Consider the following 26,903-nt stretch of genomic DNA (forward strand, 5'->3'; position numbering starts at 1 on the left):
TCTGCAGCAAATGGCTTCCCTCTGGACTTCGTGGCTGCGTCCAAAAACAACCTTCCCTGAAAGTCGACCAGATGACCTACCAAGTTGAGCCACAGAGCTCAGAGTTTTGATGCTAGTTGCTGGAAACCGATTCCAGCATGTAATACTTACAAGAGTTCCACTTCCCCCAAACCTGAATAGGATTGCTAACTGCCAGACAACTCAGGGAATTTTATTGCCTCCTGTTGGCCAAGCACCTGAACAGCTGTAGACTATTCCCCAAACTGATAATGCTTCTATATTCTACCCTTTGATACCTTACCCTTTGAAGTGTATATGTCCACCTTGCCTTAGGATAAATTGTGTGAATAAAAGCACAGGTCCTTGGTCAAGGAGAAGTCTTTAGCTCCCTTCAGCTGAAGCTCCTCTGACCCCCAATGCCTTTCAAAATTATCTTTTGTCTCCGCATTCCTTAATCATCTACGCACAGCCCCTTTCTCTAGAATGCTGAACCCTTTGTAAGGCTGGGGAAAAACCCTAGCACTAGTAAATTTAGAACTTTCCAAACTCTAATTTCCAGAACACCACCAACTGGGAGATGTTAGAAGGTATTTCTTAAGAAACTAATTTTGGGTAATTCAGGTTTCATTAAAATTAACATTTTTTTTTGTAGGAAATGGCCATCTCTCAGAGCTTTTAATGCACTAGCATCATGAATCCTTAAGAAGTGGGTGCAGTAACACATTCTTCCCCAAACCTCTGAACACAGAAGCTCCTTAAGGAAGAAAGGCTCAGCAATACCCATAGGACCCCAAAGTTGTATAGAACACAACTTGAGAAAATGCTGTAATAAATGGTTGAAGTCACATTTGCCTTTACATGAAAGTAATACTAGAGAAGATACCCAAAAAGCTGCAAATACATATCCCCTTTAATTATGACTGCTTAGGATTTTACTGAACTCTCAGCTGCAGAAGTTAAACGGTCATCTCTTAACTAAAATTCTTGATCTCTTGCACTGAAACTTTGTGTGTGTTTGAGAAATTGTGTCTCAGGGACAGAAACAAGAGCAGGGTCTCAAAACTGAGCACTATCAGCTACTAATTTCATCTTTTAAAAAAATATATATATTTTTGTATTGATTTCAGAGAGGAAGGGAGAGGGAAAGAGAGATAGAAACATTAGTGGTGAGACAGAATAATTGATCGGCTGCCTCCTGCATGCCTCCAACTGGAGATTGAGCCCTCAACCCAGTCTTGTACCCTGGACTGGGAACTGAACCATGACCTCCTGGTTCATAGAGTGATGCTCAACCACTGAGCCATGCCAGCTGGGCAGGCTACTAATTTTAAAGATGCAGTGAGACCTTCCCGTACCCCTGCCCTGTGGCGGGCCCCTCCTGCGTGCACACTGCAAAGCAGGCGGTAAGTGCCACCAAGGCTACCTTGCCCTGCTCAGAGACATCCCTCGGGAACCACACAGCAGTACAATGTATGAGACTGAAGAGGGATGTGGTTGCAGAACCTAAGAATCATTGCAAGAGGTGGAAGCAACTGAGACCAAAGAACCAGTAAATCCAGTGAATAACATCTTTCACTAGTCTGCTTCTCTGGTCTCTGCTGGTTAAGACCAGGTTACTTTGTCCCACCAGGAGGAGCGGGGCCAGGTCTTACCAGATCCCTAGCATCAAAGGCCACCCTGACACTCGGTAGTAAGCACTGGTTGCTGTTTCTGATGGTTGTGCTCTAGACTGGTTTGCTCAGCATTGCCCCTCATGCCCATGTAAAGTTGGCAGGCTGAGTAGCCCATTGCCTCTCTGGCTGCCTGGCTCAGAGAGCAGCTGGAAATCCAATTCCAGAATGAAAAATGGAAATGCTGCTCTCTTGCTGCTAATTCTTTTTTTTTCTTTTTTTAAAAAAAATATATTTTATTGATTTTTTTTTACAGAGAGGAAGGGAGAGAGAGATAGAGAGCTAGAAACATCAATGTGAGAGAAACATCGACCAGCTGCCTCTTGCACACCCCCTACCGGGGATGTGCCTGCAACCAATGTATATGCCCTTGACCGGAATTGAACCTGGGACCTTTCAGTCCGTAGACCGACGCTCTACCACTGAGCCAAACCGATTTCGGCTTGCTGCTAATTCTTAAAGTTGACCCACACGTCAATGTACCAGTGATGTAGAGGCTGCACCTCATTTTTTCAGTGAGATTCTTTCTTTCAATATAGGACATAATCTAAGAGGTAAGTTACACATCCCACCCTTCCCCCACCCTCTCCACCATGAAACAAAAATGAAGGGGTTTTTAAGTTGAATTATAAGAAAAGCCACCTGCACACATTTTTTTCCCAAGGGGCCTCTGCTTTAAGCACCTGTGGGCACTCGGGTCTCGCGTGCTTCCGGCTTTCAGTAGATTTCACAGGGCCCTCTGATTCATTCACATTATCCCAAATTGCCCAATTCTGAGCTGACTCCAAACAGATATTTTGCCTCTATTTCTAATATATGGTGGCTTCCTCATGACTCAACCTTATAATTGTGCTTTGTAGTTTTTCCTGTGGGAGGCAGCTGGTCCCCAGCTGTTTGTTGTAGTGAGCTGATGGCAACTGACTTCCGGCCCTTTGTGAACCTCAGACTATGTCCCCAAAATCGCTAACTAGCTCCTGAGTACCCAGACAGTTCTGGCCTTTTATTTCCTGGTACCTGGGGCTCGCTCCCTCCCCACTCACAGATGGCCCAGACCCAGGCAGCCTTGCCACCGCCAGCATCCAAGCCCCTTTCCCTCCTTAGGATGACAGAGAGGATCTGAGCCCTGGGTTCTGGAAGATGAAAACTTCCTGGCCTTGTGAGTCTTGGATAGGGAGAACAAAGGCTTCTTCTTTCCTTCCTTTCCCTCTACCTCCTTTCTTTCCTTCTGCCTCCCCTTCCCCTCACGCTCCCTTCCCCTTCAAACTTAAATAATGAAGTAACTCAATATGCAAGTTAATCATATCCTTAGGGATCAGACATCTCAGTTCAATCAGCTTCTCAAATGCTGCGAAGAAGGGCCAGCTTTTAAAAATATCCACTCCACTGTGATTGTATTTGCAAAATACATTTAAAATGAATTGCTAGAAAAGTAAAGCATAAAATATCAGCAGAAATCTTTGGATCTAAACAAAATTTCTCTGTCAAATCGGAATAAAAACTTCTAAACACTCTCAACTTCTGTTTCTATCCAGTCCTGAACCAAATCACAAATAGCTCATCGGCAGGCACAGGGCCATGGACTATGTACTTTGAGCCTCACTGATGTAGATAGCTTCCTTACATGGAAATGTTTCATATTTATATTCAGCCCACTCTCTTTTGAGAGAATGTAGTGTTTCTGGTCTCTTCTTTGCTCATCCTAGTTTGGTCTAAGCAAGTAAATAAGCTCTACTAATTATCCATGAACAACCACCTCTGCTTGGTGGAGAGCTTCCTCAAACACACACCAGTTCACAACTTTGCTGCTCACGGTCATTGCTTTCATCAGGTCTCTTTAGGAGAGACTTGACCTGATGTCCTACCCTCCTATTACCCAACCACACTTTCCATTCATATAAATACCTCTTCTTAGTGTCCGTCCATCCATCCATCCATCCATCCATCCAGCCAGCCAGCCAGCCAGCCACCCACCCACCCACCCACCATACTTGCTCCACTCACCAGTGTCATTGGGGTATTTGTCTCCCTTGATGCACGTCCTCCCATCATCCTCCTGGATGTAGCCCTCCCTGCATTCACAGCGGTAGCTGCCCAAGGTGTTGACACAGATGTGTGCACACAGAGTCTCATTGCTGGTGGCACACTCGTCGATATCTAGGTTTGGACCAAATGCAGACAACACTTAGTTTCCAAGAATTGACTTCCAACACAAATGACATGTGTGTTTATGTCTGCAAAACACATTTTGTCAGACTTTAGCAGAGAAGCCTGGAATTTAACAGGAAGCTAGAAACCTGAGTGACAGGAAGACATCAGGCAGCTTCACCATGGTTACAACAGATCACTGATGGGGTTCCTGGTTGCGGCTCTGTCATTACCAAGTCTGGTGGTTGGCACAGGCATTGCCAGCCTTCACAGCTCTCACCTACAACCCGTGATAATGCAGACTGCCCTACACACTTCATACGGCTCCTTAGGTGAGAAAACAAGCCCCCCAATGGCAACACACTTTGAAAAGTGAGCATCAGAGAAACAGTTTTCTGCAAAAGTGAGCATTATGTAAATGGTTTTCTGCAAGGACCCAGTATGCCACGGGTTTTATGTTTTCTTTATGTTTGGCTATCATTCCAAGTAGCATTTGGTGACCCAAGGCCAATTAGGAAGGACTCCTTCCTAGTTAAGAGACGTGATGGTACCTGGGAAAAGCCACTTCTGATAAAAAAACAAAACAAAAGAACAACAATCCTAATGGGCCTAACGGAGAGAGTTCTCCCCAGGATATTTCAGCCTCATCAATGGGCCAAACAGACTCCTCGTGAGCTCTGGAAATGAGCTGTGAGACCATCAAACAAGTAACAGGTAAGAGTCTATGTGAACAGAGCACATTACAGACTTGCTCCCCTACTAAGTGGGGTAGAAACAAAACCATTCCCCACCAGGAAGAACAGAGGGAGCCCAATTCTGGTTTCTCTCACTCACTGAAGACCTGGGTGGCAATGAGTGGGAGACTGTGCACATGTGGCAGATGACTCAGCCCAGCCCTCGCTTCCGGATTCCAACAACTAGTCCCCAGACCAGCTGCCAGGCCATGTGTGTGCCGAGGGGCATGTGGCCATTTTTTCTGCTTGGCAGTACTTGCTACATCAACTGTAGATACCTGGATCCTCCCCTGCAGTTCTTAGGTTGACCAAGCTCTCCACGTGCCCCTGCCCTACACTTAAGTGTGGAGCTGCCTTTATGTCCAGAGGAGGCTGAGAGATAGAAAAGGATGGAACTCAGCAGAAAGCTGGCTTTGCTGACCTCCAAATGAAAAGAACAGGGCACCATACCAGAAATATGAGCCCTTGTGCCTGGGACCTCAGGGTTTCAGAGTGGCATCCCATGCTTTCTGTAGGAGAGGCCATGGGTCCCCACTCCATTCACTTGGTGGCCTCAATCCCATTCCTGGTCAGCATGGGGCACTTCTAAGGTGCACTAATATCTAGGAGACCTAATATGTAGAACTTCTTTTGAATGATTCTCTTTAGAGCACCCTCTCATTGCAGCTCCTTTATTTTCCACTTGGGCCACGCGCTAGTTTCCTAGGTTCATTCTTAAGCTGATGGTCTAACTTGACTGTGCATGGAAATCAGGGAGGTATCTGCATATATGCAGATTTCCAGTCCCACCTTCAGAGTCTGGAGGGGAGGCCACTTTTTTTTTTTTTTTTTTTTTTAAAGAGAGGACCTTAGATGTTTCTGAGATAGGTTAGCCAGAACTGACCACACTTTGAAACATGGCTCCAGGGGACAATAAACCTGCCTCAGAAATTCAGAGTGCAGGCTGGGAGACGGAACATACCCGTGGCAATGGCAGTGCTGATTTTGCTCAGCTGCATCCCTGGGGGCTGGCTTCAGCTCCTTCTGCCCTGTCTGCCACATGGATGCCCTCTTTCCCAGACTCCCCCCTACTCCTCTTCTGAGAGAATGCTTAATCTCATTTCTGTTTTTACATTTCTTCCCAATTAATGTTCTGTTTTATACTCTCCTTATTTACATTTGCTAATGTTCCCCTTTTCTTGCTCATATATCTCACTGCCCATGAAGACCTGACTGGTACCAACTCCCTGAAGAATTCTGTGGCCATCGTTCATCTCAATAATTGAGGTGAAGGGTAGTGATCCCCTAAGATAATGCCAACACACTTCATCCAACAAATATCAGGAGGGAAGGGCAGGAATCAAAGATCAAAACGGCCCCTGGGAGCTGGTCCCACTGATGAAGAATGTCCACGCAAGCATAGACTCATCTGAAAGAGGCACAGTGTTGGGAGCTGAAAAATACGTGCATTGCCAACATACCCAGGCAGTAGGGCTTCTCCCGTTTCCGGTGTCTCTCACGGTCATAGCGATATCCCGGGTAACAAGTACACAGCACACGGCCGAAGTTATCTGTGCACTGCTGCTCACAGGGGGCCTCAGCACACACATCGTAATCTGAAAAAGGAAAGTGTGAGCTCATGTGAACTGCAGTCACTTCTGAGGCCGGGGCGGGGCGGGGGGGTGTGTGTCACCTGGCTCCGGTCTGGAACAGACTTTTTGGGCAAACATCACTTGTGATTTCCCCCTGGGGGGGTCACCGCCTCATCCTTTGTTTTTTTTCCTTCATCCCAAGAGCAAAAGAGCTCTAGTTGGCCAGGCTCTGCTCTGCAGCATTACCAGGGCCTGTTTCGTTGTTGTTTTTAATCAACTGTTGTAGAGACAGGGAGTCCTTTCTGGTGGAACACTCAAGAACAGCCGGCCCCTGGTGATGGGTGTTGTCCCTATAAAGAGGAGAGCAGGACTAGAACTCAGGCTGGCTCCTAGGAGTGTGAGGGAGGCTTTGGAATGGAGATGTTTGTGAGTTAGAGTGTGTGTGGGTTGAAGGTATGCATGCCAGGGGTTGATTCTGCATGCTGAGAAGGGGCTGGTTAAGGTTGAATAGCTAGAGATCTCATTTTGGCCCTAAGCCTGTGTGGATTGGGTGGGTGGTCTATTACTTGTAAAGACTTAGAGCATCTCCTTCTCTCCATCCTTACAAACTGGTAGTTAATGAGCCTCTGAAGGGACTTGGCTCTCTGTCAGGTGCTCAGGCTGGACATTTACTTGCCGACTGGATCCAGCCTCTCATTAATCATAGCACTATCTTCCCCAGTGCTGACAGACAAGCTACCCTTGGCTTTGCTCTGGGACATATGAAGGTGGAATGTTGGGCTGGCAGCTCCTGCTTTGGGCGGGGTCCTTGTGACAAGGCTCGTGCCATTTTCATGATGACCTGGGAAGCCGCCCTGGATAAGTGCTTCTCCCTTAGATGGGGATTCCAGGCTGCTTTGCCTGTGTGTGTCTCTGGTCAAACACACCTTCCTTAACTAAGCATCACCTCCAGGCATCAGTGTTCTGTGTCCTGCATTTCTCATGCTCATGGGCTTCCACATGGTTATGGAATGCCTACTCTGTGCAGGCCCTATTCTAGGAGGGTGCCACCCTGAGGTGAAATGTGCAGGTTCTGGAGCCAACCTTGCCAACTCTGCCATAATCTCTGTGATCTTGGGTTCTTTAAGCCTCCGTTTCCTTACCTATAAAATAGGTAACAGCAATACCAACTTCAGGGTGCTTTTATGAGATTACATATGATGATGCATTAAGCACAATGCCCAACACACAATGAGAGTTTCGTCGGCTCTTCTGCTTTTTAAATTCCTAGTTCTGACATTGTTTGGGTATTGGGAATTTTTAAATTCCTAGTTCTGACATTGACTGAGTCCTCTGGAGCAGTGGTCGCCAACCGGTGGTCCGCAGATCACTGGTGGTCTGTGAGGTCTGAAAGGTTGGTGGCCACTGCTCTGGAGTACAGCACCACTCTCCTCCTATAGTTTATACTCAACTAAACTTTTTATACTGAACTAGAACAAATCAGATCATCCTATCATGTGACCAATTAAGATAATACAGCACTAGGGGAGGGGGGCAAAATATATCTGGTTGGCCAAATAATATTTTTAGCTTGTAGGCCTTGGTTGAAACTATTCAACTCTGCTGTTGTAGGGCAAAAGCATTCACAGGCAGCACTTAAATTAATGGGTAGGACTATGTCCCAATAGAACTTTATTTAAAAAAACAGTCAGTGGGTCAGATGTGGCCCATAAGCATAGCTTGCTGACTCTTGACTTCCAGAACCACACTATGAGGCAATAACACTGTTTTAATTACAGCTTCTATTTTTTATTTAGCTTTTTTAAAAAAGAAAAAAGAAAAAAGAAAAAAGAAAAGAAATTCTAGTCTCTTTTTACTATCTATGAGGTTAATTTATGTGTCAACTTGGTTAGGTCACACTACCTAGGTATTTATTTAAAAATTCTAGGTGTTTCTGAGGAGATCTTTTTCAGATGAGATTAACATTTAATTCAGTAGACTTTGAGTAAAACAGATTGCTCTTCACAACGATGGTGAGCCTCATCGAATCAGGCCTTAATAGAGAAAAGATGGACCTCCCCTGGTAATTCTGTCAGCAGATGGTTTCTGGATTCAAAGTCTGACTCTCTCCTGGGTCTCCAATCTGCTGGCCTACTCCGTGGACTTTGGAGTTCCCAGCCTCCACATCTTGTCAGCCAATAATTTAAAAATTAATATCTCTCAAGAATCCTAACTAATACACCATCTTTTCTGAGATCCTATATTTATACATTGCATTTTTGGGCCATAGAAACCTTTATGACTAAATATATTTTTAGTAAGTGATAAGCCAATACTGACTTATTTTTACAAATTAAAAGGAATTAACTTTAAAATATATATTTTATTGATTTTTTACAGAGAGGAAGGGAGAGGGATAGTTAGAAACATCGATGAGAGAGAAAACATCGATCAGCTGCCTCCTGCACCCTCCCCCCCTACTGGGGATGTGCCCACAACCAAGGTACATGCCCTTGACCTGACTGGAATTGAACCTGGGACCCCTGAGTCCGAGGCTGATGCTCTATCCATTGAGCCAAACCAGTTAGGGCAAAATGAATTAACTTTTGAAAGTGTTCTAGCGAAAGCAAGAGAGCAGAGAATTAGCTATGACAGAAACCACTTTTCCTGGAAATACCCAGTTCTAGGCTACATTAATCATATGTGCTGTGGCCCCACCTCAGAATGAGGGAGATTAGTTTTGTCCCAGATGTTTGAAACCACAATACCTAACATTTAAAGCAACTGTAAGTATGTGGTATCCATATAATGTGTTTTTAATTAGTTGGGGTAAGGTCTTTAGCTGGGATCTTAAAATGATTGGCCTAAACTTAATTTTCTTTCAGTAGCTGCCACATTGAAATATAAAAGACACAGCTGGTGACTGAGAAAAGCTTGCTTATAAAAGAATGCAATTACTTTAACTTTTGTGGTTTTTCCCCCACCACGCTCTTAGCAATGGAATTGGCTGGCTGTGAGAAAGTCAGTCTTGCAGAGACCCGAGGCCGTATAAACCATCGAGGGGGAAGAGATTTCCTAACAGCCTTCCTCACCCAGCTTCCTCAGAGGTCCCAGCTATGGATTAATGAACTCGCCCTCCTTCCACCGAAGAGAGCAATCAACAGGAGGTATTCATTTATTTTTAACAGATAAAACAATTGCTCTTCATGAGATAACACAACATGCAGTTGGCTGGGCTCAGAGACCTGGCTGCTGGGGCAACAGTGAAGAAAAGTATGTCACATCACTCACTCACCTGCCTGTCCCCAGCTTTGGGCCAACTAATCTCACGCTTTTCAAATGGTTCTTAGCCTTCCCTGTGTCAGTGCTGAATCCTTTGCAGTCTTCTTCCTCCTACTTGTCTAGGTCCTTGGCAGCCTTCCCAGATAACCTAGCTCGAGTCTCCCTCCTCTTAGACACCACCTCTGACCACGCTGGTCCTCTGTGCGATGTGCCCCCCACACCCTTGAACATTTGCTGCACTGCAGGCCTCTAGCGCACGTATTTCAGTTATTATTCATAACAACAGCAACAATAACAGTAGCTGCTACTTACCAAGCTTCTAAGTACTTTAGATGCGGTAATAGTCTTAAACAACCACATGAATCAAATACTGATACTTTTCCTGCAAAATCTAATTTAGAAAGTAACTTGCCGAAGATCATTGCTAATAGGGAAGTGTGCTGTGGACTGAATGCCTGCATGCTCCTGAAATCCATAAGTGGGAATCCTAACCCTCAATGTGATGGTACTGGGAGGTGATTGGGCCACGAGGGTGGAGCCCTGATGAATGGGATTAATGACCTTGTAAAAGAGACACCAGTGAGCTCCCTTGCCCTTTCTGCCATGTGAAGACACAGCAAGAAGACAGCTGTGTATTAAGCAGGAAGCTCTCTCCATATACTGAAACTTGCAGCACCCGGATCTTGGACTTGCCAGCCTTTAGAACTCTGAGACACAAATGCTGGTTATGTAAATCGCCCTTATATAGTATTTTTTGGTATAGTAGTTGGAATGGACTAAGGTGGCGTGGAACCATGAGGAAATCCAGTTCTGATTCTGTGCTGTCCAGACCCTGTCTACTCAGCAGGAGGGTGAGGGTGTTGAGGACTGGGCCTCTGTCTCTACAGGGCTGGGCTGCACACAGGGCTTGCTGATGGTCATGTGAAGGGGTTTCAAGTTTAACACATGAAAAGCAGGTAGAAAGGTAGGGGAGGACAGCTGTGTTCTGTGTGTGATATGCTGACTACAGAATTATTCAATGTGTGATTACATGTTGTGTAATGATTTAGACTGAGCATGCTACATGTAACCAAATCAGCATTGGAAGGATATAATGCCCCCACACAGAAATTACACATACACATGCACAGATAATCAGACACAGATAACACACGTCATTCCAGGCACATCTGAACGTTACAGACATCTGGTGATTAGTCATGAAGAAGGTGAGAAGGCAGAATCTTCCCTATGACATACCTTCTGGGATGCATTGTCCGAGAACAAATTTATACCCTTTGCAGCACTTTTTCCTAAGAGAAAAACAAATAGAACACATTTTAAATGGGACATGTTAGATAAAAACATCATTCTTTCCAGTCACTGGTCTTGAATGAAATAACTTGTGCCCAGGAAACACTGAAGCAACACTGGGTGAGTTGTTTTAAAGGAAATCTGAGATAAAAAGGGAAAATATTGTCAATATCACATGACCACATCTTCTAATAGCAGAATGTTCTTCTCATTACATAATATATGGAATTATTCCTTTGAATCCCACAAAGTGAATTCACTCAGAGATTTCAAGATATTTAAATTAAATAATTCCAGGTCTACAGAATTAGGTATGAAAAGAACCTTCAAGGCTGACCTGGCCCCTCATATTACACACTAAGGATTCACAGAACTTGCTAATTATAATAACAAGTAGGGGCCCAGGGCACAAATTCTTGCATCTTGAAAGGGACTGGCCATGAGGGCCACAGGCTGTGGGAGGCACAGGGGCGGGCCTGGGCCTACCCTCTGCACCCCTACCCAGCCCCTCCTGCTGTGACCCCCTGGTCCTCTGTCTGCTGGCAGCTCAGCTCTTGCAGCTGCCACTCCCACAGGCTGACAGTACCAGACCTGCTTGCACCCACTGAAGGCGTGGGCTGGTGCCAGCAGTGGTACAAGGGGCTGCTGCCCTGATTGCCCCTCCGGAGCAGGGGAATGTGAAGAAGCCCTCAGGAGTGATCAAGGCTGGCAGCTGCTGCTTGCACCCACTGATGGCACCGAGTGATTGGAACTAGCACTGGCAGTGGGTGTGAGTGGTGGCTTGAGTGGTGGCTTCAGCGCCAGTTGCAGGTGTGAGTGGGGCCATTGTTGGCAGTGGGTATGAGAGGCAGCTGCCAGCCCTCAGGAGCAGGGGGAGGTGGAGAAGCCCAGAGGGGCTGGCAGCTGCCACTTGTACCCACTGATGGCATTGAGTAATTGGGGCCAGTGCCAGGTGCTGGCAGTGGATTCGAGTGGCAGCTTCAATGCTGGCAGCAGGTGCAAGCACCAGGTGGGATTGTGGCATGCAGGAGCAAAGAATTTTCAGTAACTACCAGAGGTCAGCCCTGATGACAGTGACCAACCAGCGCCCTGCATTGGTCTGGCGCCCTGGCTCGCCTGATCCACCATCCCACCATGGCTGATGCTTGCCATGTTCCATGCATGCCCCCTAGTGGTCAGTGCACGTCATAGCGACCGGTTGGTTGTTCTGCTGTTTGGTCTATTTGCATATTAGCCTTTTATTATATAGGCTTTGCTAAGTATAATCACCACTGGATAATTATAACATAATGATTGCTAGTTATAGTAGAAGATGAAGACTGGAACCCAAGCATTCTAACTCCCACTGAAGTGCTTTTTTTTTAATGCCCGTACCACGGAAGATACTGAAAGGGACCTAAATTAGCTAAGGATGAAAAACTGCCAACAGGCAATTACTCACACACATATCCAAGTCTTAATCTCTGTCTGCGGTAGAGAAATGGTGCTATCCATTCCAAATGGGAATCTTCACTGGGAAGATTCCAGCTCTGGTAGGAGTGGGGGGGCTCCTAAAAGGCCCACCCCTCAGCTGATAGCAGCTGCACCCTCCAGACAAAACAGAGTCCATCAAGTACGTGAGAGTTCCAGAGAGGCAATCAAACAGGCAGACTTAGGAAGAGAGTTAAAATTTTGAACAGGGGACCAACGTGAGGTAATTATTATTTTTATTAGAAATAATCAAAGGTGGGAACTAAAGCAAGTGCCCTCAACCATGTTAGATAAAACCTGCCGTTGAAGAATAATTTGTACACTTAGATGTCTTTTTTCTATCACATTATATAGTAAAAAAATAATTTAAGAGTATTGATTTCTACTTTTGTATATAATCTACTCTGTACTATTGGTCAAATCCATTCTTGTAGACTGGTCTGCTAGATGGATTTCCATCTGTTGGGTGAAAGAAAAATTCCAGCAATCTCTTCCTACGACTTCTAATATTTAGAAAAATTTTATTCAATCCGTCACAAGTTTTACATAAAATTTATGAAAAATGTATACATCTTGTAAACATTGCATCTGGCAGGAGAAGTTTCTGGGCCTTATCAAGTACTGCTACACCGCTTCCTTTCTCTCTGCAATATGTCTCATGTGCAGCCCAGCTGCGAGAGATAATCTTACTTCAAAGGCATAACACTGGGCTTCCACTGGAAAACACAGTGGCATCTGGAATGCTCTCGAAACCGACTTGAGGGAACTAGCTCAGGGACCCTGTGCTGCAAAGGACACATTTGCCTACTCAATATAGACTATTTTGAATCTTTCTTCAGCATATTTATATCAAAAGGGAGTGTATATGTATTTTATGTATGTATTTTAATGTATATGCACGTATTTCTTCATATATAAATAAAATGTACTGATATAAATGGCGTGTGACAGTGTCCAGAGTTTTCCCATTAGATATATGTCATACCATCTCCAGCTGAATTATAATTTTAGATGACAAAAGAATCCCATGGGGTATGAATTTATAATTACTATTTCTAACAGAATGTAGAGAATCTACTTTTATATTCCATGAAAACTTACTAGTAAATTCCACCTAGTTCTCCATAGTTTAACAAAGACCAAATTCCTAACAACCAAGAAGAAAATTGGCTTAATTGAGCATTCATTACAATGTCATGGTTATTAGTTACTGTGCTACACGAGGCTGTCCAACAGAAATCTATAAGAGGAAAAGCGGTACACTCCATGGTCTGAAACTAAGTGATTCATGGGAGAGTTGAATGGAGGGGGAAACATGCGTTTTTGATGCTCATGTCTCATAGATAGCACCACATTTAAACATATGGTTCTGTGTGGCTCTTCCTACTTAAAGGTGCATCCAAGGTACAGCTTCAGAGGTGTTGGATAGCATTTTAAAATTCCTGCAAATGGATGCAATCCTTACAATCTCTCTTTCCAGATCTGAGACATTCAACTTGGGCATTCTGACCTTGTTGAGCATTTCAAGGGCTTCGGATTGTCCACATGGTGGAGTCCAAAATAACCTGCCCTTTGCCTTGTTACAAAATTAAGTGAGAATGCAGTGATATGATGTTTTCAAAGGCTATGGAGCTCTGTCGGGAGCAGATCTGAGCTTCAGGATGGCCGCACTTCATTTAAATACCTGCTCAGCTACGATTTACCTCCCCCTCTGCTGCTTTTTCTTAATTGCATAACTAATGCCATGTCTCTGCTCAAGAAAAGGAAGTTTGAGACGCCTCCACAACATCCTGTCTCCCCCAGAATTCCTGGGGATGCAGCATTATTTTGCATGTTAAACACACATCCATCATAAATCACCATTTAAAATAAACAATGAAATATTCCAAAAAACAAACACTGACTACACATGTTCTACCAGTTCAAAGATTACTTAGAACATAATTTTTGCATAATGAAGTTGTGATAGCCCACGTCAAATCCCTTCCTGGTTACGCAAGCACTTGCTAGTCCTAACTACACACACACACACACACACACACACACACACACACGGCTGTGTAGTTTTTATCTTTAAGCAAAACAAACTCAGACGGGGGAAAGCTCTTGTGGATTCAGGGGAGGCCGTCCTTCTTAATATGCTTCACGTGGCGCAGCTTGCTTTTCCAAATGCAAATGCTTTTCTCATTTCTTGGCAAGAGGCCGTGGCGATTAGACAGTTGTTACGCAGAAAGGGTGACATCTGGTAATCAGGAAAGTCTGTGGAGCTTTCCCCTGGGTGCCTCTGAGTAAGTAACACACATAAAAAAATCATAAATAAAAACAGTGCAGCCTGAAGTATATCCCATCAACCAATGTGTGCGAGAACTTTTGGAAGGGAAAACTAAATCAAGGCAATGAAGATAACAGAGGTACGGCCATCCGACCGTCTGCTGTTAGCTATCAGATTCTAGAAAAGAATTTAAAAAAATAACATTAGAGGACTACAAGGGACTTCAAAAGGTCAAGTGAATTAGTAGGCAAGAAATATGTCAACACATGCTCCAAGGCAACAGTAAATTTTCCAATGATTTACTTGGGGTTTCCTTTCCAGAACTGCCTAGACATGCACCAGATAGATCAGATTTTTTTTTTTTTTTTTTTTTATGAGAGACCCGCGCTTTTGTGAGTTCTTGGTGCCAAGCTCTGTGCAGTGGGTGAAGCAATGGCTTTAGGGTCAAGCAAACCAGGCTTGTGGTTTGGAAGAGCTCAGGATGTGGCCTCAGGCTCATTTCTGAAACGCGCTGAGCTTCAGGTTCCTCATGGATGAAACATGAGTAATAACATTTGCTTCACAGGATTATCACACTGATTACAGATATCAAAGTACCTAGCACAAGGCCTGGTTCAGGGTCAGAACAGTGTGCTAGCTGCAGCTTTCTTTTCTTTTTTGTTTTTTACTCTCACCCAAGGTATGTTTTTATTCATTTGAGAGGGAGAGGAAGGGAGAGAGAAAGAACCATCCATCAGTTGTCTCCCATACGTGCCCCAACCCTGATCTGGGATCAAACCCACAATCTACGTATAAACCCTGACAGGGAATTGAACCTGAAACTTTTTGGTGTAAGGGATGATGCTCCAACCAACTGAGCCACCTGTCTAGGGCTTTTTTTTTTTTTTAGCTTTATAAATTACTTATTCTTTTTTTTTTTTTTTAAATTGAACTTATACGGGAACAGGTTTCAAGTGTATTACTCAATAAATGATCATCTGTACACTGCATCATGCACCCATCACCCCTAGCAATAAGTGAGTAAAAAAAGCTGTGGTACTTTTCACAACAGAATACTAGCTGCAGCTTTATGAACATGGCAAGAAAACAACAAAGCCACTCCACCCAGATGCCTTCATCTTAAGACTCATCTCTTTCTTCCACTTCTTATTCAGTGGTAGATGCCCTGTCTTCTCCCAAAAGGAAGAAGGGGGGAGAAACTTCTGGTTTCAAGATGATGGAAAAGTCATATTTTTTGCCTTCTTCTTCCACAAGTTAATCCCAAATAACAAAATGAACATGAAATGAAAATGCAAGCTCATATCCCATGGATTCAGGAGTTTTCTCTCAGAACATGGTCAGCGGATGGAAGGATGGGAGGGATTTTGCAGACTGGAGTAACTCAAACCTAAGTGCCTCCAGAGGAGCTCATCACGGAGCAAGGCTTAGTAGTTGCAGACACCAGGCATCGAAGAAAGTGGAGGCCAGAAGAGAGCAAGATGAGCTGATAGTCTGGTGAGAAGTTGGATTCCCAGTCCTCCCATCCATACCACCCCCAAAATCCAAGCAGTTAGCCTGATAATCTTTCCCACTCTTGCAAAAGGCAGAAGTTTGTGAGAACTGTACAGGAGAAATTCAAGATTGGGACACCAAGCCAGGGAACTGAGTGGAACCCTGACATGCAGAGTTCCAGATGTTCTTAAAGAACCCCTTCAATTTAATATTTCATATTTCATTTTAAAACAATGAAGCTCTTCTGGTGATGGCTTCTAAAGGCAAACTGATGGTGGCTTCCTCTCATCAACTAGTCAGTTCCAAAGGAAGACACATGAGACTGAAAATCTGTGGAGCCCAACTTGCCTAATCCATGTTCACCATTCCAACTGTGGCATGCTGTGGAGGGGGTCCATGAGAAACTTTAGTCAGGAAGAACACAGGACAGGGATTCCTCGCGGCTATAATTAAGGGCCCGAGGATCTAAAAGTGGTCCTGAATGTCCTTGTCAAGCTCCTAAGTGTGAGGAAGCCTTCCTCTCTTCCTTTTAACCTTCTTGCTTTCCAAAACTTTTATTGAGCTTTGCGTGACTTCCTGTGAACTATTAGGATTCCTCTCATGCTAGAAGTCCTGAGAACAGAACCCAGTAAAATGACTCACCTCCCATCTCGGCATGCTTGGTTCCAGCCATTAAACCAGAATGTACACCCCACCCCCCGAAAACGGAATATGTTTACTACAGCAATCAGTAAACTGAAGACCAAACAAACCTACCCATTTATTCATCTATGTATTATCTTGTTACTGCTGCATCAATGTCTATACTAAGACAATTGTAAGGAATCTGTTACGGATAACTTGCTGTAGTGTATGCAATTTCTGATGGTGAAGATCAAATGATGGAAACAGTATGGTAGTTCCTAAAAGAATTAAGCAGAGTTACCACGTGATTCAACAATTCCACTTCCGAGTAAATAGCCAAAAGAGTTGAAAGCAGACTTGAATGGATGTTGGTTCTTGGCAGCACCTTTCACAGTCGCTAAAAGGTGGTGACAACCCAAATGTCCATGTTCAGATGACTGGATAAACAAATGTGCTATATACGCACAACAGAATAGTATGCAGATATGGAAAGGAAGAAAATCCTGACACAGGCTACGATATGGAGAAAACTTAAAAACATTATGCCAAATGAAATAGGACAAATATTGGGTCATTCCACTTATATGACCCAGATATCTAGAATATCTAGAATAGTCAAATCCACAGAAACAGAGAGAATGGTGGTTGTCAGAGTCTGGGGGAGGAGGAATGGGAAGTTATGGTTAGGGTGTTAATTTGGGAAGATGAAAAAGTTCTGGAGATGAATGGTGATGATAATTGCATGACAATGTGGAAAAACTTAATGTCACTGTACTAAATACCTAAAAATGGTAAGTTTGATGATGTATATATTTTACTACACAAATACAAAATGACCAAATGAGGAAGGAACATCACTGAAGTTACTCCTCTAACCATTAATACCCTGGTCATGGTATCATCTGGGTTTTAGCTATGTGAATTACAGAGGGAAAGTGTGTGGGGCTATTCTCAAATGGAGCTAAGGTAACAAACCAGAAGTTATTTACCCCCACAAGACTGTGGGTGATAATTATTTCTTCATTCAACAAACATTCATATTGCATCTACCCAAAGGCAGAATAGCTGATGGTGAGGGCCTTGGGCCTTGGGGATGCATCTTCTGGGTTTGAATCCAGGCTCTGCTGATTTCCAGCTGTGGGACCTTAGACAAGCGACTTTAAGTTTCTCCTCATCTGTAAAATGGGAACAGCTAGGTGTGAGGGTTCAATGAGTTAGGGTGCAAGGACCTTAGTACTTCACTGTTGGCCTACATTCATTCCAACAGAAAATAAAAGAAGAAATATGATGGGTTTCCTGTTGTGTCACTGCTCTGCCCTCACCTTCAAGGACCCTGGAATGTTGCAGAGGAGGGAGGGTCAGGAAATCTGCGGCCCGCCATAGGCAGACTTCCCATGGGCCTGCTTCAAGTGAGAGGCAGAGCAATACAAGGGCCGGTATCTTGGCCATATTTGTTTCCACGCAAACGCCTGTGTGCAGATGATCTTATCGGATCATCTTGCAGGAGAAGTGAAACCCTAAAGCATTCCATCTCCCTCTCTCTGATCAGCATGGTATCTGTTCTCAGTGATGAAATGCACATGTTTGGAACTCTGACTGTTTACTCAAAGCTGGCCCAGGAGCACACGGCAATTCAGACAACAGCCCAGGGTGCGGGCTGAGAACACTTATGGTCACTTTTGCAGGGTGTTTCTGCCGGCACCTCCCCACCTCCTTGGCACAGTGTCCTCAGACTCACAGGGTCAAGGACCTCCACAGCAGGCCACCTGGGATTGATTCAACTCCTCTTTGTACCTATGTGAATGTCAGCTCAACCCTCTTCTTGCACAATCCCCCTCGACCCCTTATTTATGTCCCCAAATGAGCTTCTACCTCATCAACCTCAATTGTCATGTTGGCTGTCTGCCTTTTCCCAATTTTTGAAATATAAGAAAAAAAATTTAACAAATTATAAAAAAGTAGCTTGGTATTATATTTGTAAAAATGTAAAATTGTATCTATGTACATAATTAATATATGTATAGGTTGTGAGATAATTTTATATTAAAATACAAAGATCACATTGGGTAGTCATTAAGTTGACTTATGTGGATGTGATGTTTTTCTCATGTTCTTTTCTGTGTGTTCTCTGGTTTTTCTGTAATGAGCAGGTGTTGATTTTGTAGCAAAAGAAAATAGAGGGAATAAAATAGAGAGATCTTTAGGAACTTTCAGGTGTCTTGGCACATTTTGAATGCCAGGCTTGGCAACAGTTTCAGAAACTCTGGATTTGAAAGTTGGTTAGGGTGTAATGCTCATGAACACATGTTTGAGAATCACTGCCTACAGGGTTATTTAACCAATCCAGAGACTGAGCAGTGACATTTTGGAACAACTTGACCACCGAGGTTTCAACAAAACTGCTTTTGACCAAGTCACCTGGAACCAATATATGGTATTTATTAAGAAACTAGAGGCCCAGTGTACGGATTTGAGCACATTGAGAGGAAATAAATTATAAGAAATACTTTAAAGGCCTGAGAGTGACTGAAGGAGGTTGGCTCCAGGTAATGTCCAGCCCATCTTGCCCAGTCGTGATTGTCTGGACCCCAACAGCAAGCTAACCTACTGGTCAGAGCGTCTGCTCCCTGGTGGTCAGTGCATGTCATAGCAACTGGTTAAACAGTTAAACAGTCGGACACTTTATCATATTAGGCTTTTATTATATTATAGATGGCCTGAGGGATTTAGTGCACCATTTGGCAGGATATTCATTATTTTTTCACCTCAAGTAACTGGTTTAATAGAGATTTCTCATAGAGAGGATTTTAATGGAACAATTTTCTCTATTTGTGAGACGCATTCAAACCAAGGAATCTCTGCTCACGTTTATTTCCACAGTTGCTAATTTTCAGAAGCACTGATGGCTGTGAACTGTGTCTCATTGTCCCTGGACAGTACAGTGACACTGTGGGACCCAAAGTTCTCACTGTTGACTTATTTTTATTCTAACCTTAACTTTCTAAGCATTCTAGAATCACCTGAATGGCATTCACCAAGAAAACCTATCTTCAAGTTATCATGTATAACTCCATCAGTTATTTTAGCTTAGGCTCCTGCAGCTGAAACCAAAAATAATAGCTTAAACAAGATGGAAGCTTGTTTCTCTTACCAAAACTATCAGGAATCCTTAGCTCACATGGTGGTGAATAGCATCATGGACTCAGCTCCCTTGTATGCCCATCCACTCATTGTTAAGGTGTCAATCTCATTGTCCAAGATGGCTCACCACCACTTCTTATAAGTTCCCACTCATGGGAAGGTGAAAAATTGAGCCATACAAGTTATCTACGGTGGTTACCAAGGTATTTCTGGAAGTTTCCTGACTGCTCCTCCACCTTCTCCTCCCACTCAGGGCTTTTTCTATAGATGAGCCATTGGTTTCCTCACTCCTCTCTCTTTTTCAAAGGGTGGTTATAGCCTTAGGATTTCAACTCTCACCTCTCTAACTCATGACTCTTAAACTGCAAACTTACAAGGATCTTAATGGCCTTCATTTTGCTTGTCTGAATTTTCTAAGTTTTCTATAATTATCAGATATTACTTTTGTAATGAGAAAATGTGCTATTTTAAAACTAAGTAGAAAAATATAATTTCTCACTGCCAAGGTGGAATAGAATAAAATCCTTGATGGACTGAGAGCATGAAGGCAAATAATCCATAATCCTGTTTTATAAATATTGTCCTCTAATTTTTTCCCCTAGTAGAAACCCCGCAACAGCTGCCTTTTCAAAAGCTCACTACTGGGTCAGAGATAGCTAGCTGTTTTCCTAAATCTATCTTCTCTTTTTTGTTCAGTAACAAAAATCCAAAATTACATCTGAGTATATAACCACCCAGAATAAAGGAAATGGTTCCCAGACTCTTGGTCTACCAGGCATAGCCTTATGAATAAGCCTGGCCAATGGGAGGTGAGTGACAATGACGTGTGCAACTTTCAGGTGCAGCCCCTAAATAGAAGAGGCACATGCCCTCCATTTTTCACCTTCCCATGAGTGGGAACTTAAAAGAAGTGGTGGTGAGCCATCTTGGACAATGAGATTGACACCTTAACAATGAGTGGATGGGCATACAAGGGAGCTGAGTCCATGATGCTATTCACCACCATGTGAGCTAAGGATTCCTGGTAGTTTTGGTAAGAGAAACAAGCTTCCATCTTGTTTAAGCTATTATTTTTGGTTTCAGCTGCAGGAGCCTAAGCTAAAATAACTGATGGAAATGAATCCTTGGGGAAAAGTCTATTGAAATGCAAGGTTCATAAGTCAAAAGGGGCCCAGAGAAGACATGCCTTTCATTTTGCTCCAGTAACAACTGTGCATGGAATCCTTGAGTCTTATGAAATACTGACCCTTGATGTCTGGGACCTTCTCTGTAAATTATCCAAAGCTACAGAGCTCTCTGCTTTGATAGGAGTTCTCTCCACACAGTGGACAGACTTTTGTTGGTGCTCATCCCCCTTTCCTATACTTCACCATGTCAATGAGGCATTCCAGAGAGATCTCAGCATAGGAAACATAAATACAATTCACTGATTCAAATTTTTACCCACAGATCAGTCACTTGGGAATTAAATGAGGCAGTTTTAGAGAGTGTTACTTGTAATGACGTGGAAAGACAGAAAGGATCCCAATCTGAGATTTTCTCTTTTAGGTTAATTAATCATGATGTCACACAGCCCATTCCTCACATGCATAAAACCCTCATGGAAAAATAAAATACAACTGACATTGATTCAGATCTAGGTCACTGGAGGGTAGAAATTCAAATAACACTGAAAATGGGATTTCTACCTACAAATCACTTACAGATAAGAGTAGGAATCTTCTGCCGAAACCGGTTTGGCTCAGTGGTAGAGCGTCGGTCCGCGGACTGAAAGGTCCCGGGTTCGACTCCGGTCAAGGGCATGTATATTGGTTGCAGGCACATCCCCTTAAGTAACACCGGTAGGGGGTGTGCAAGAGGCAGCTGGTCGATGTTACTCTCTCACCGACATTTCTAGCTCTCTATCTCTCTCCCTTCCTCTCTGTAAAAAGATCAATAAAATATATATTAAAAAAAAAAGAGTAGGAATTTTCTATTTGCTTTAGACAATATCAAGCAAAAATTTCAATTCATATTAGTTAAGAACTGGAAGCACTGAGTCTGACTTAATTCAACATACACTTATTTGAGAGCTCACTTATACACTAAGCCAAGCATTTTCCATAGATTGTTTAATTTAATTCTCATAACCACCCTTTTCTACATATGGGAAAACTGAAGCACAGAACACTTAAGTAACTTGTTCAAATTGGTAGCTGAGCTGGATAAATTAATCCCAGGCTGCAGGACTCCCGAGGCCACTTCTTCCATGAACTGGGTGTTACAGGAGAAATGGAAATAATTAAGATTTGCATTTAGCCCTTGAAGACAATGTAGGAATGTAATATATATATATATATATATATATATATATTTACTAATAACCCAAGAGAGTATAAAAAGCATCCTAACACAAATAGAATGTGTTCTTTCGGAAGAGAGGGAAGAGTATTAACTCAGTTTCAGCGGCTGCAGAAATTATGACCCATTGGAATTGGTCCTGCCTGAGAAAAATATACCAGGCCCCATATAAAGGGGCACCTGCCCTCACAACCTACCAGTCTTGCCTCTCCAGCTTGGTCCCAAATTCAGTTTGCTATCTGGTTTGCTATCTCAGCTTCCCTCTGGGGAAGATGTCCCAGTCTTTGGTTCAGTGTGTCCTCAGACCACCTTTAGGATCTGCCTTTCAAGCCCAAACTTTATTTAATCTGTAAGCCAGAGAGTCATATATAGACTCAGCGGAGAGGTAGAAAAGACAAGACTGTAGACAGAGAGAGCAGCTAGAACCAGAATCCAGGGGCTGCTTAGCAGCTCAGCCACCATTCTAGGGTAGTTAGCTCACAATACAATATACAGATGTATTATAGAATGGTACATTTGAAACTTATATCCCAATAAACCCAATAAAAAAGAAAAGAAAATCAAATGTGTTTTACAAGCCCGAGCTTGCTTTAAATAACATGGAAGTTCTAGTGTCTCTGGCAACATGAATGCATAATTCACTGGCAGTACCTCGGTGCTCTCTGTCTTCTGTTTGGCTTGCCCTAGGGTCTGGATCCTTACTCTCAGCCAAAATAAATCCTTCTGTGGGTTCCATTAGAGAGAAGGGTTCAGACTGATAAACAGATGCACTGTATCATGCACTTGACCACTCCTTGTTGTTGAATTATTAACTGACTCCGCTCCTCCAGATCTTTGAAATGCTTTCTCATCTGTTCTTCTGATGTAACCTCAGGCCATCGGGCTCTCAGAAGTTGGAGAGAGCAGTTTCCCCCCCCATTCCAAGTATGGCATTTAAGATAAAGAGAAAATAGTGTCATACAATTAAGTGTAATCTGTAACCTTGAAAACCTGCCATAGTGGCTTCAGTATCATTTACTCACACATCCCAAAGCATTGCTAGAAGGTCTAGTCTAAGTGACAGAGGATTCCTTTTTATTTATTTTTAGGAGTCAAACAAAAGTCCACCAGGAGAACAGGGCATCCTCAAAAAAGACCACTATTTCAGGGCATCAGGGCATATAAAGAATGGTTTTCAACTCAGGGGAGTAACTCTTTGATGGAATTCCAGGCTCTTTAATAAAGACAGAATCTGGGTATTGTGGTGGGAGTGATGCCTTATAGTAAGTTGAAGTCGGGTTGCTTTCTGAAGTCTAATAAAGGACACCAGTAGCTGGCTTTTCTTGCAGAACTTCTGGGACTGAAATGTGCTTGGTAGCAGGACGGAGGGATGGTGGTGGAGCACAGGTGTAGATGAGATGGTCCTTTCCCAAGGAACCATAGTCGCTATAGGTGACTCCATTTGGGGCCAGTATCTTCCCAGGGACAGGAGCTCTTGGGGCCTTGAACAGTTGCGAAGAAGACTAACACAGGTATATATTATGAAATCAGGGTCTACTAGATGGCCGAATTCTACAAGGTAGGCCTTAACCCTAACAGGAGTTTCCCTGAGTCAAAAGGTAACATCCAGAGCAAAACAAGAATACCCTGACAACCACCCAGATGAGCCTCAACCCCAGGACACCTGATCAGCAGCAGCCTGAGGCTGATCCTACTGCACAACTGTAGGCTCTATGCTGACCAGCTGGGCCTAAGCACGATGCTTTCCCGCAAATCCTGGGAGACCCTCTGCAGTGCCATTTTCTCACCTGTGACTTGTTCTGGAAGATAATGGTAGCAACACCCTTTCTATATTTCCACTGACACAGAGAAGGCAGCTCTGACAGCAGTGGGGATCTTCAGGTCTAGCAGGTCCCCGGTATGTGACTTTCCTTTAGTTTGTTGGCTTTTTTCTGCTGACAGAGACCATAGTTCTAGTTGGCCTCCTGAGCATTCTTCTAGAAAGAGTCTCCCAGCAGGTGCTGCTTCTTCTAACAAATTTCCAATGATACCATTCAATATCCTCATCCCACCTTCTAACGAGGAGGCTCTGTAAGACCCACTGTCTGATAAAACCTGGACAGCAGGCTTTATGTTGAAAGGCAGTGGTGGTAGAATCAGCAGAACAGTGGTAACATTTACTGCTTTCTGTGCACAGCCTGGTGCGTCATGCCCTCCAGCAGATGCCAACAAGTCAAGGAGAAATCACATACCCAGGTCCTGCCCACCTTTCCCTAAAGACTGTGTTCCTGCTGCCGCTGGGCTTCTTGCCTTGGGGTCTCACAGAGTTACAAGGTAAGAAACTGCCCCCTTCTATGGTTTCAGTGAATCATCAAGAACAGCAAGATAATCTATGACTATCCTCATTTTACAGGTGAGGAAACTGAGGACCAGGCAGTTCAAGAATCTCCCCCAAGGTCACACCATGAAGAACAAGGACAGCCGAGATGTCAGTCCCCAAAGAGGGAAGCACAATGTCTAGTTCTGAGCAGTCACTGATAAACATCGGAATGAAAAAAATAAAATGCAGATGTGGAAGTCCTCACACCACCATGAGCAGAGCCCACTTCTGAGGCCAGGAGTGCTAGAGCCACTCAGCTGGACCATCAGTCTGATGGCACCGTGTGCTGGGCTGCTCTCTCCTCCTGGGCACAGCACCCATCGTTCCATCCCCTGGCTCTAGGCGGGGAGCTCTGGACACATGGTTACTGGGTTAGGGCACAAAGGTGGGTAAAACCAGTTTGTGTCTCACCAGCGTGGCCGAGGGTGAACCTGAGTGTGGGTGGCTGAAAGGCTTAGAAAGGATAGACAAGAGAATGAAAGCTGGGTCTCAGTGGGATGCTGCTTCTCTGAGAGACAGCGACGATGCCCACATATAGCAGATGCTACCATGCAAAGTAAGGGCATAATCAAGATGTTTACAACATGAGTTTCAATCCTACTCAACTACATGCACCTGAACTCTATCAAGCCTACATTACTTAGGCACGTGGGGCCATGTGTTCGGACCATAGGTTCAAGCTTACAACTGCAACTGTTGGCTATAATTGTGCTGGGAGGGCCCTGACCTCCAAGCTGGGACTTGCACATGGCAATGAGAGGACTGTGCCCTCTCATCAGTCCAAGGCTTGAATCTGTCCAAAACACTGTAGCTGCTCCCCACACCAGTTCATCCTTCCTAGGACACAGGTGAGGATGATGGGCAGTTCGCATTATGAGTGAGTGCCAGGTTGAATTGAGAGGGTTTCAGAATTACTAGAAAACCTGCTGAGATGTAGAGGAAACCCCTCCTGTTCTGAATTGGATTAAAATGTAAATAGCTTTCCCTGTCTGACCCCAAACACATCTAACGCACTCTTCAGAGGCCCTCCTCCTAGAAGCCTTGGAATTCCACCCCAAGCAGGGGTTTCCACTTTCTCTGAACATTCACATTCTTACAATCTGCATCCATCCCAGGATATCTAGAAAAAACCAACCAACCAAAGAAAACAGTGATTCTTAATCCTGGCTGCATGCTATATCTACCAGAGAACTGTTTAAAAATAAAAGATGAAAAAATATTTATGCCCAGGCCCAGCCTTGAAGTAATTAAAATCAGAATCTCTGGGCTGGAACCAGAGAACTGGTATTTTAAGAAAAGTTCCAGGGGTACTGAAGGCCTAGGTGGGAGGGGGGGGGGGCCTGGAGGGGGTCAAAGGGAAGGGAAGAAGACATATGAAATACTTTCAACAATAAAGAATTATCCTATATAATAAAAGGCTAATATGCAAATTGACCAAACAGTGGAACACCGGTCACTATGATGTGCACTGACCACGAGGGGGCAGACGCTCAATGCAGGAGCTGCCCCCTGGTTGTCAGTGCACTTCTACAGTAGGGGCACCGCTCAGCCAGAAGCCCTGAGCTGGGCTCACAGCTGGCAAGCGCAGCTGCGGTGCCGGGAGCCTCTCCTGCCTCCAAGACATCCCCTGAGGGCTCCTGGACTGCAAGAGGGCACAGGCCAGACTGAGGGGCCCTCCCCACAAATGCAGAAGTTTTATGCACAAGGTCTCTAGTTTTAAAAGTAAATAAAAATCTTAAAAGAAAAGCACCAGGACTGAGAAGAAACACCTTGGCATTTCACTATGTCCTTTTCCCCACCCAGCTGGGCACTCCTCTGAGAAAGGCCCCAGCCTGGTGTTGTGCTGCCCTCAGCATCAAGCCCAAGCCTTACCCATAGTCAGCGCTCCTCAAATGTGTGCTGAGTAACTGCATCTTCGCTTGAAAATCAAGCAGTGCCCCAAGGGGAGAGGGAGCATTGCTTTGATTGTAAGGTAAAAGCTGTATGTGTGTCATCTCCTGGGTTGGGCAATCCGAGAACATGAATTCCAAGGAAAATAAATTTCCCCATGTTAACATCCCGAGGGAGGAACAAGCTATGTTGTTGGTTATCTCCTGCTTTCAATTAAAGAGCCTGTAGCCAGATTCCTTTGTGCTCCGAGCTTTGTAAATGGCACACTCTCAATTATTTATCTAATTAAAGGTGAGCCAGAGGGCAGCGCCAAACACTCGCCTGGTGAACCTGAGCACCACTTCGAGCCCTTGGAATTCTCAAGCTTATACGACTTGGCTTTGTGGATCCAATTTCAAAAAAAAAAAAGAAAAAAAAGGAAAAACAAGGCACAGTAGATAGAAGGCCATAAATTCCATTTCAGAAATGAAAGCATGCAAGCTGGCTGGTGTGGAGCGGTGAGGATGCTGTGCAGTGTGGCTGGCGGTTTTGTTGCTAGGCTGCCTAAATCAAACAGCCCTAACTCCCTGGCAGGGAGGCAGTCCTAGGCATCCCTACCTCCCAGTGTTGCACTCTCTCTCCCATCAAAGGATGCTTAACTTT

The 26,903-nt window shown here is 44.1% G+C and overlaps 1 protein-coding gene and 1 long non-coding RNA gene across 2 annotated transcripts in view; one reads left to right on the plus strand and one right to left on the minus strand.

Moving 5' to 3' along the window:
• CCBE1 (collagen and calcium binding EGF domains 1) overlaps positions 1 to 26,903 on the minus strand; it is a 165,568-nt gene that overhangs the window by 10,602 nt on the left and 128,063 nt on the right. Inside the window, exons 3-5 of the mRNA XM_084888291.1 lie at positions 10,621 to 10,673; positions 6,010 to 6,144; positions 3,672 to 3,824 (exon numbers count right to left, since the gene is read on the minus strand). Coding sequence (XP_084744417.1) covers positions 3,672 to 3,824; positions 6,010 to 6,144; positions 10,621 to 10,673 — 341 coding nt within the window. The remainder of the gene's footprint in view (positions 1 to 3,671; positions 3,825 to 6,009; positions 6,145 to 10,620; positions 10,674 to 26,903) is intronic.
• Positions 14,790 to 17,352, plus strand: LOC311624325. Its single transcript, XR_014795289.1, has 3 exons — positions 14,790 to 15,872; positions 16,147 to 16,280; positions 16,781 to 17,352. It is a non-coding gene; the product is annotated as an uncharacterized lncRNA (long non-coding RNA).

Source organism: Pipistrellus hanaki (genome assembly GCF_964339955.1).
Source record: "Pipistrellus hanaki genome assembly, chromosome: 6".
Lineage (NCBI taxonomy): Eukaryota > Metazoa > Chordata > Mammalia > Chiroptera > Vespertilionidae > Pipistrellus > Pipistrellus hanaki.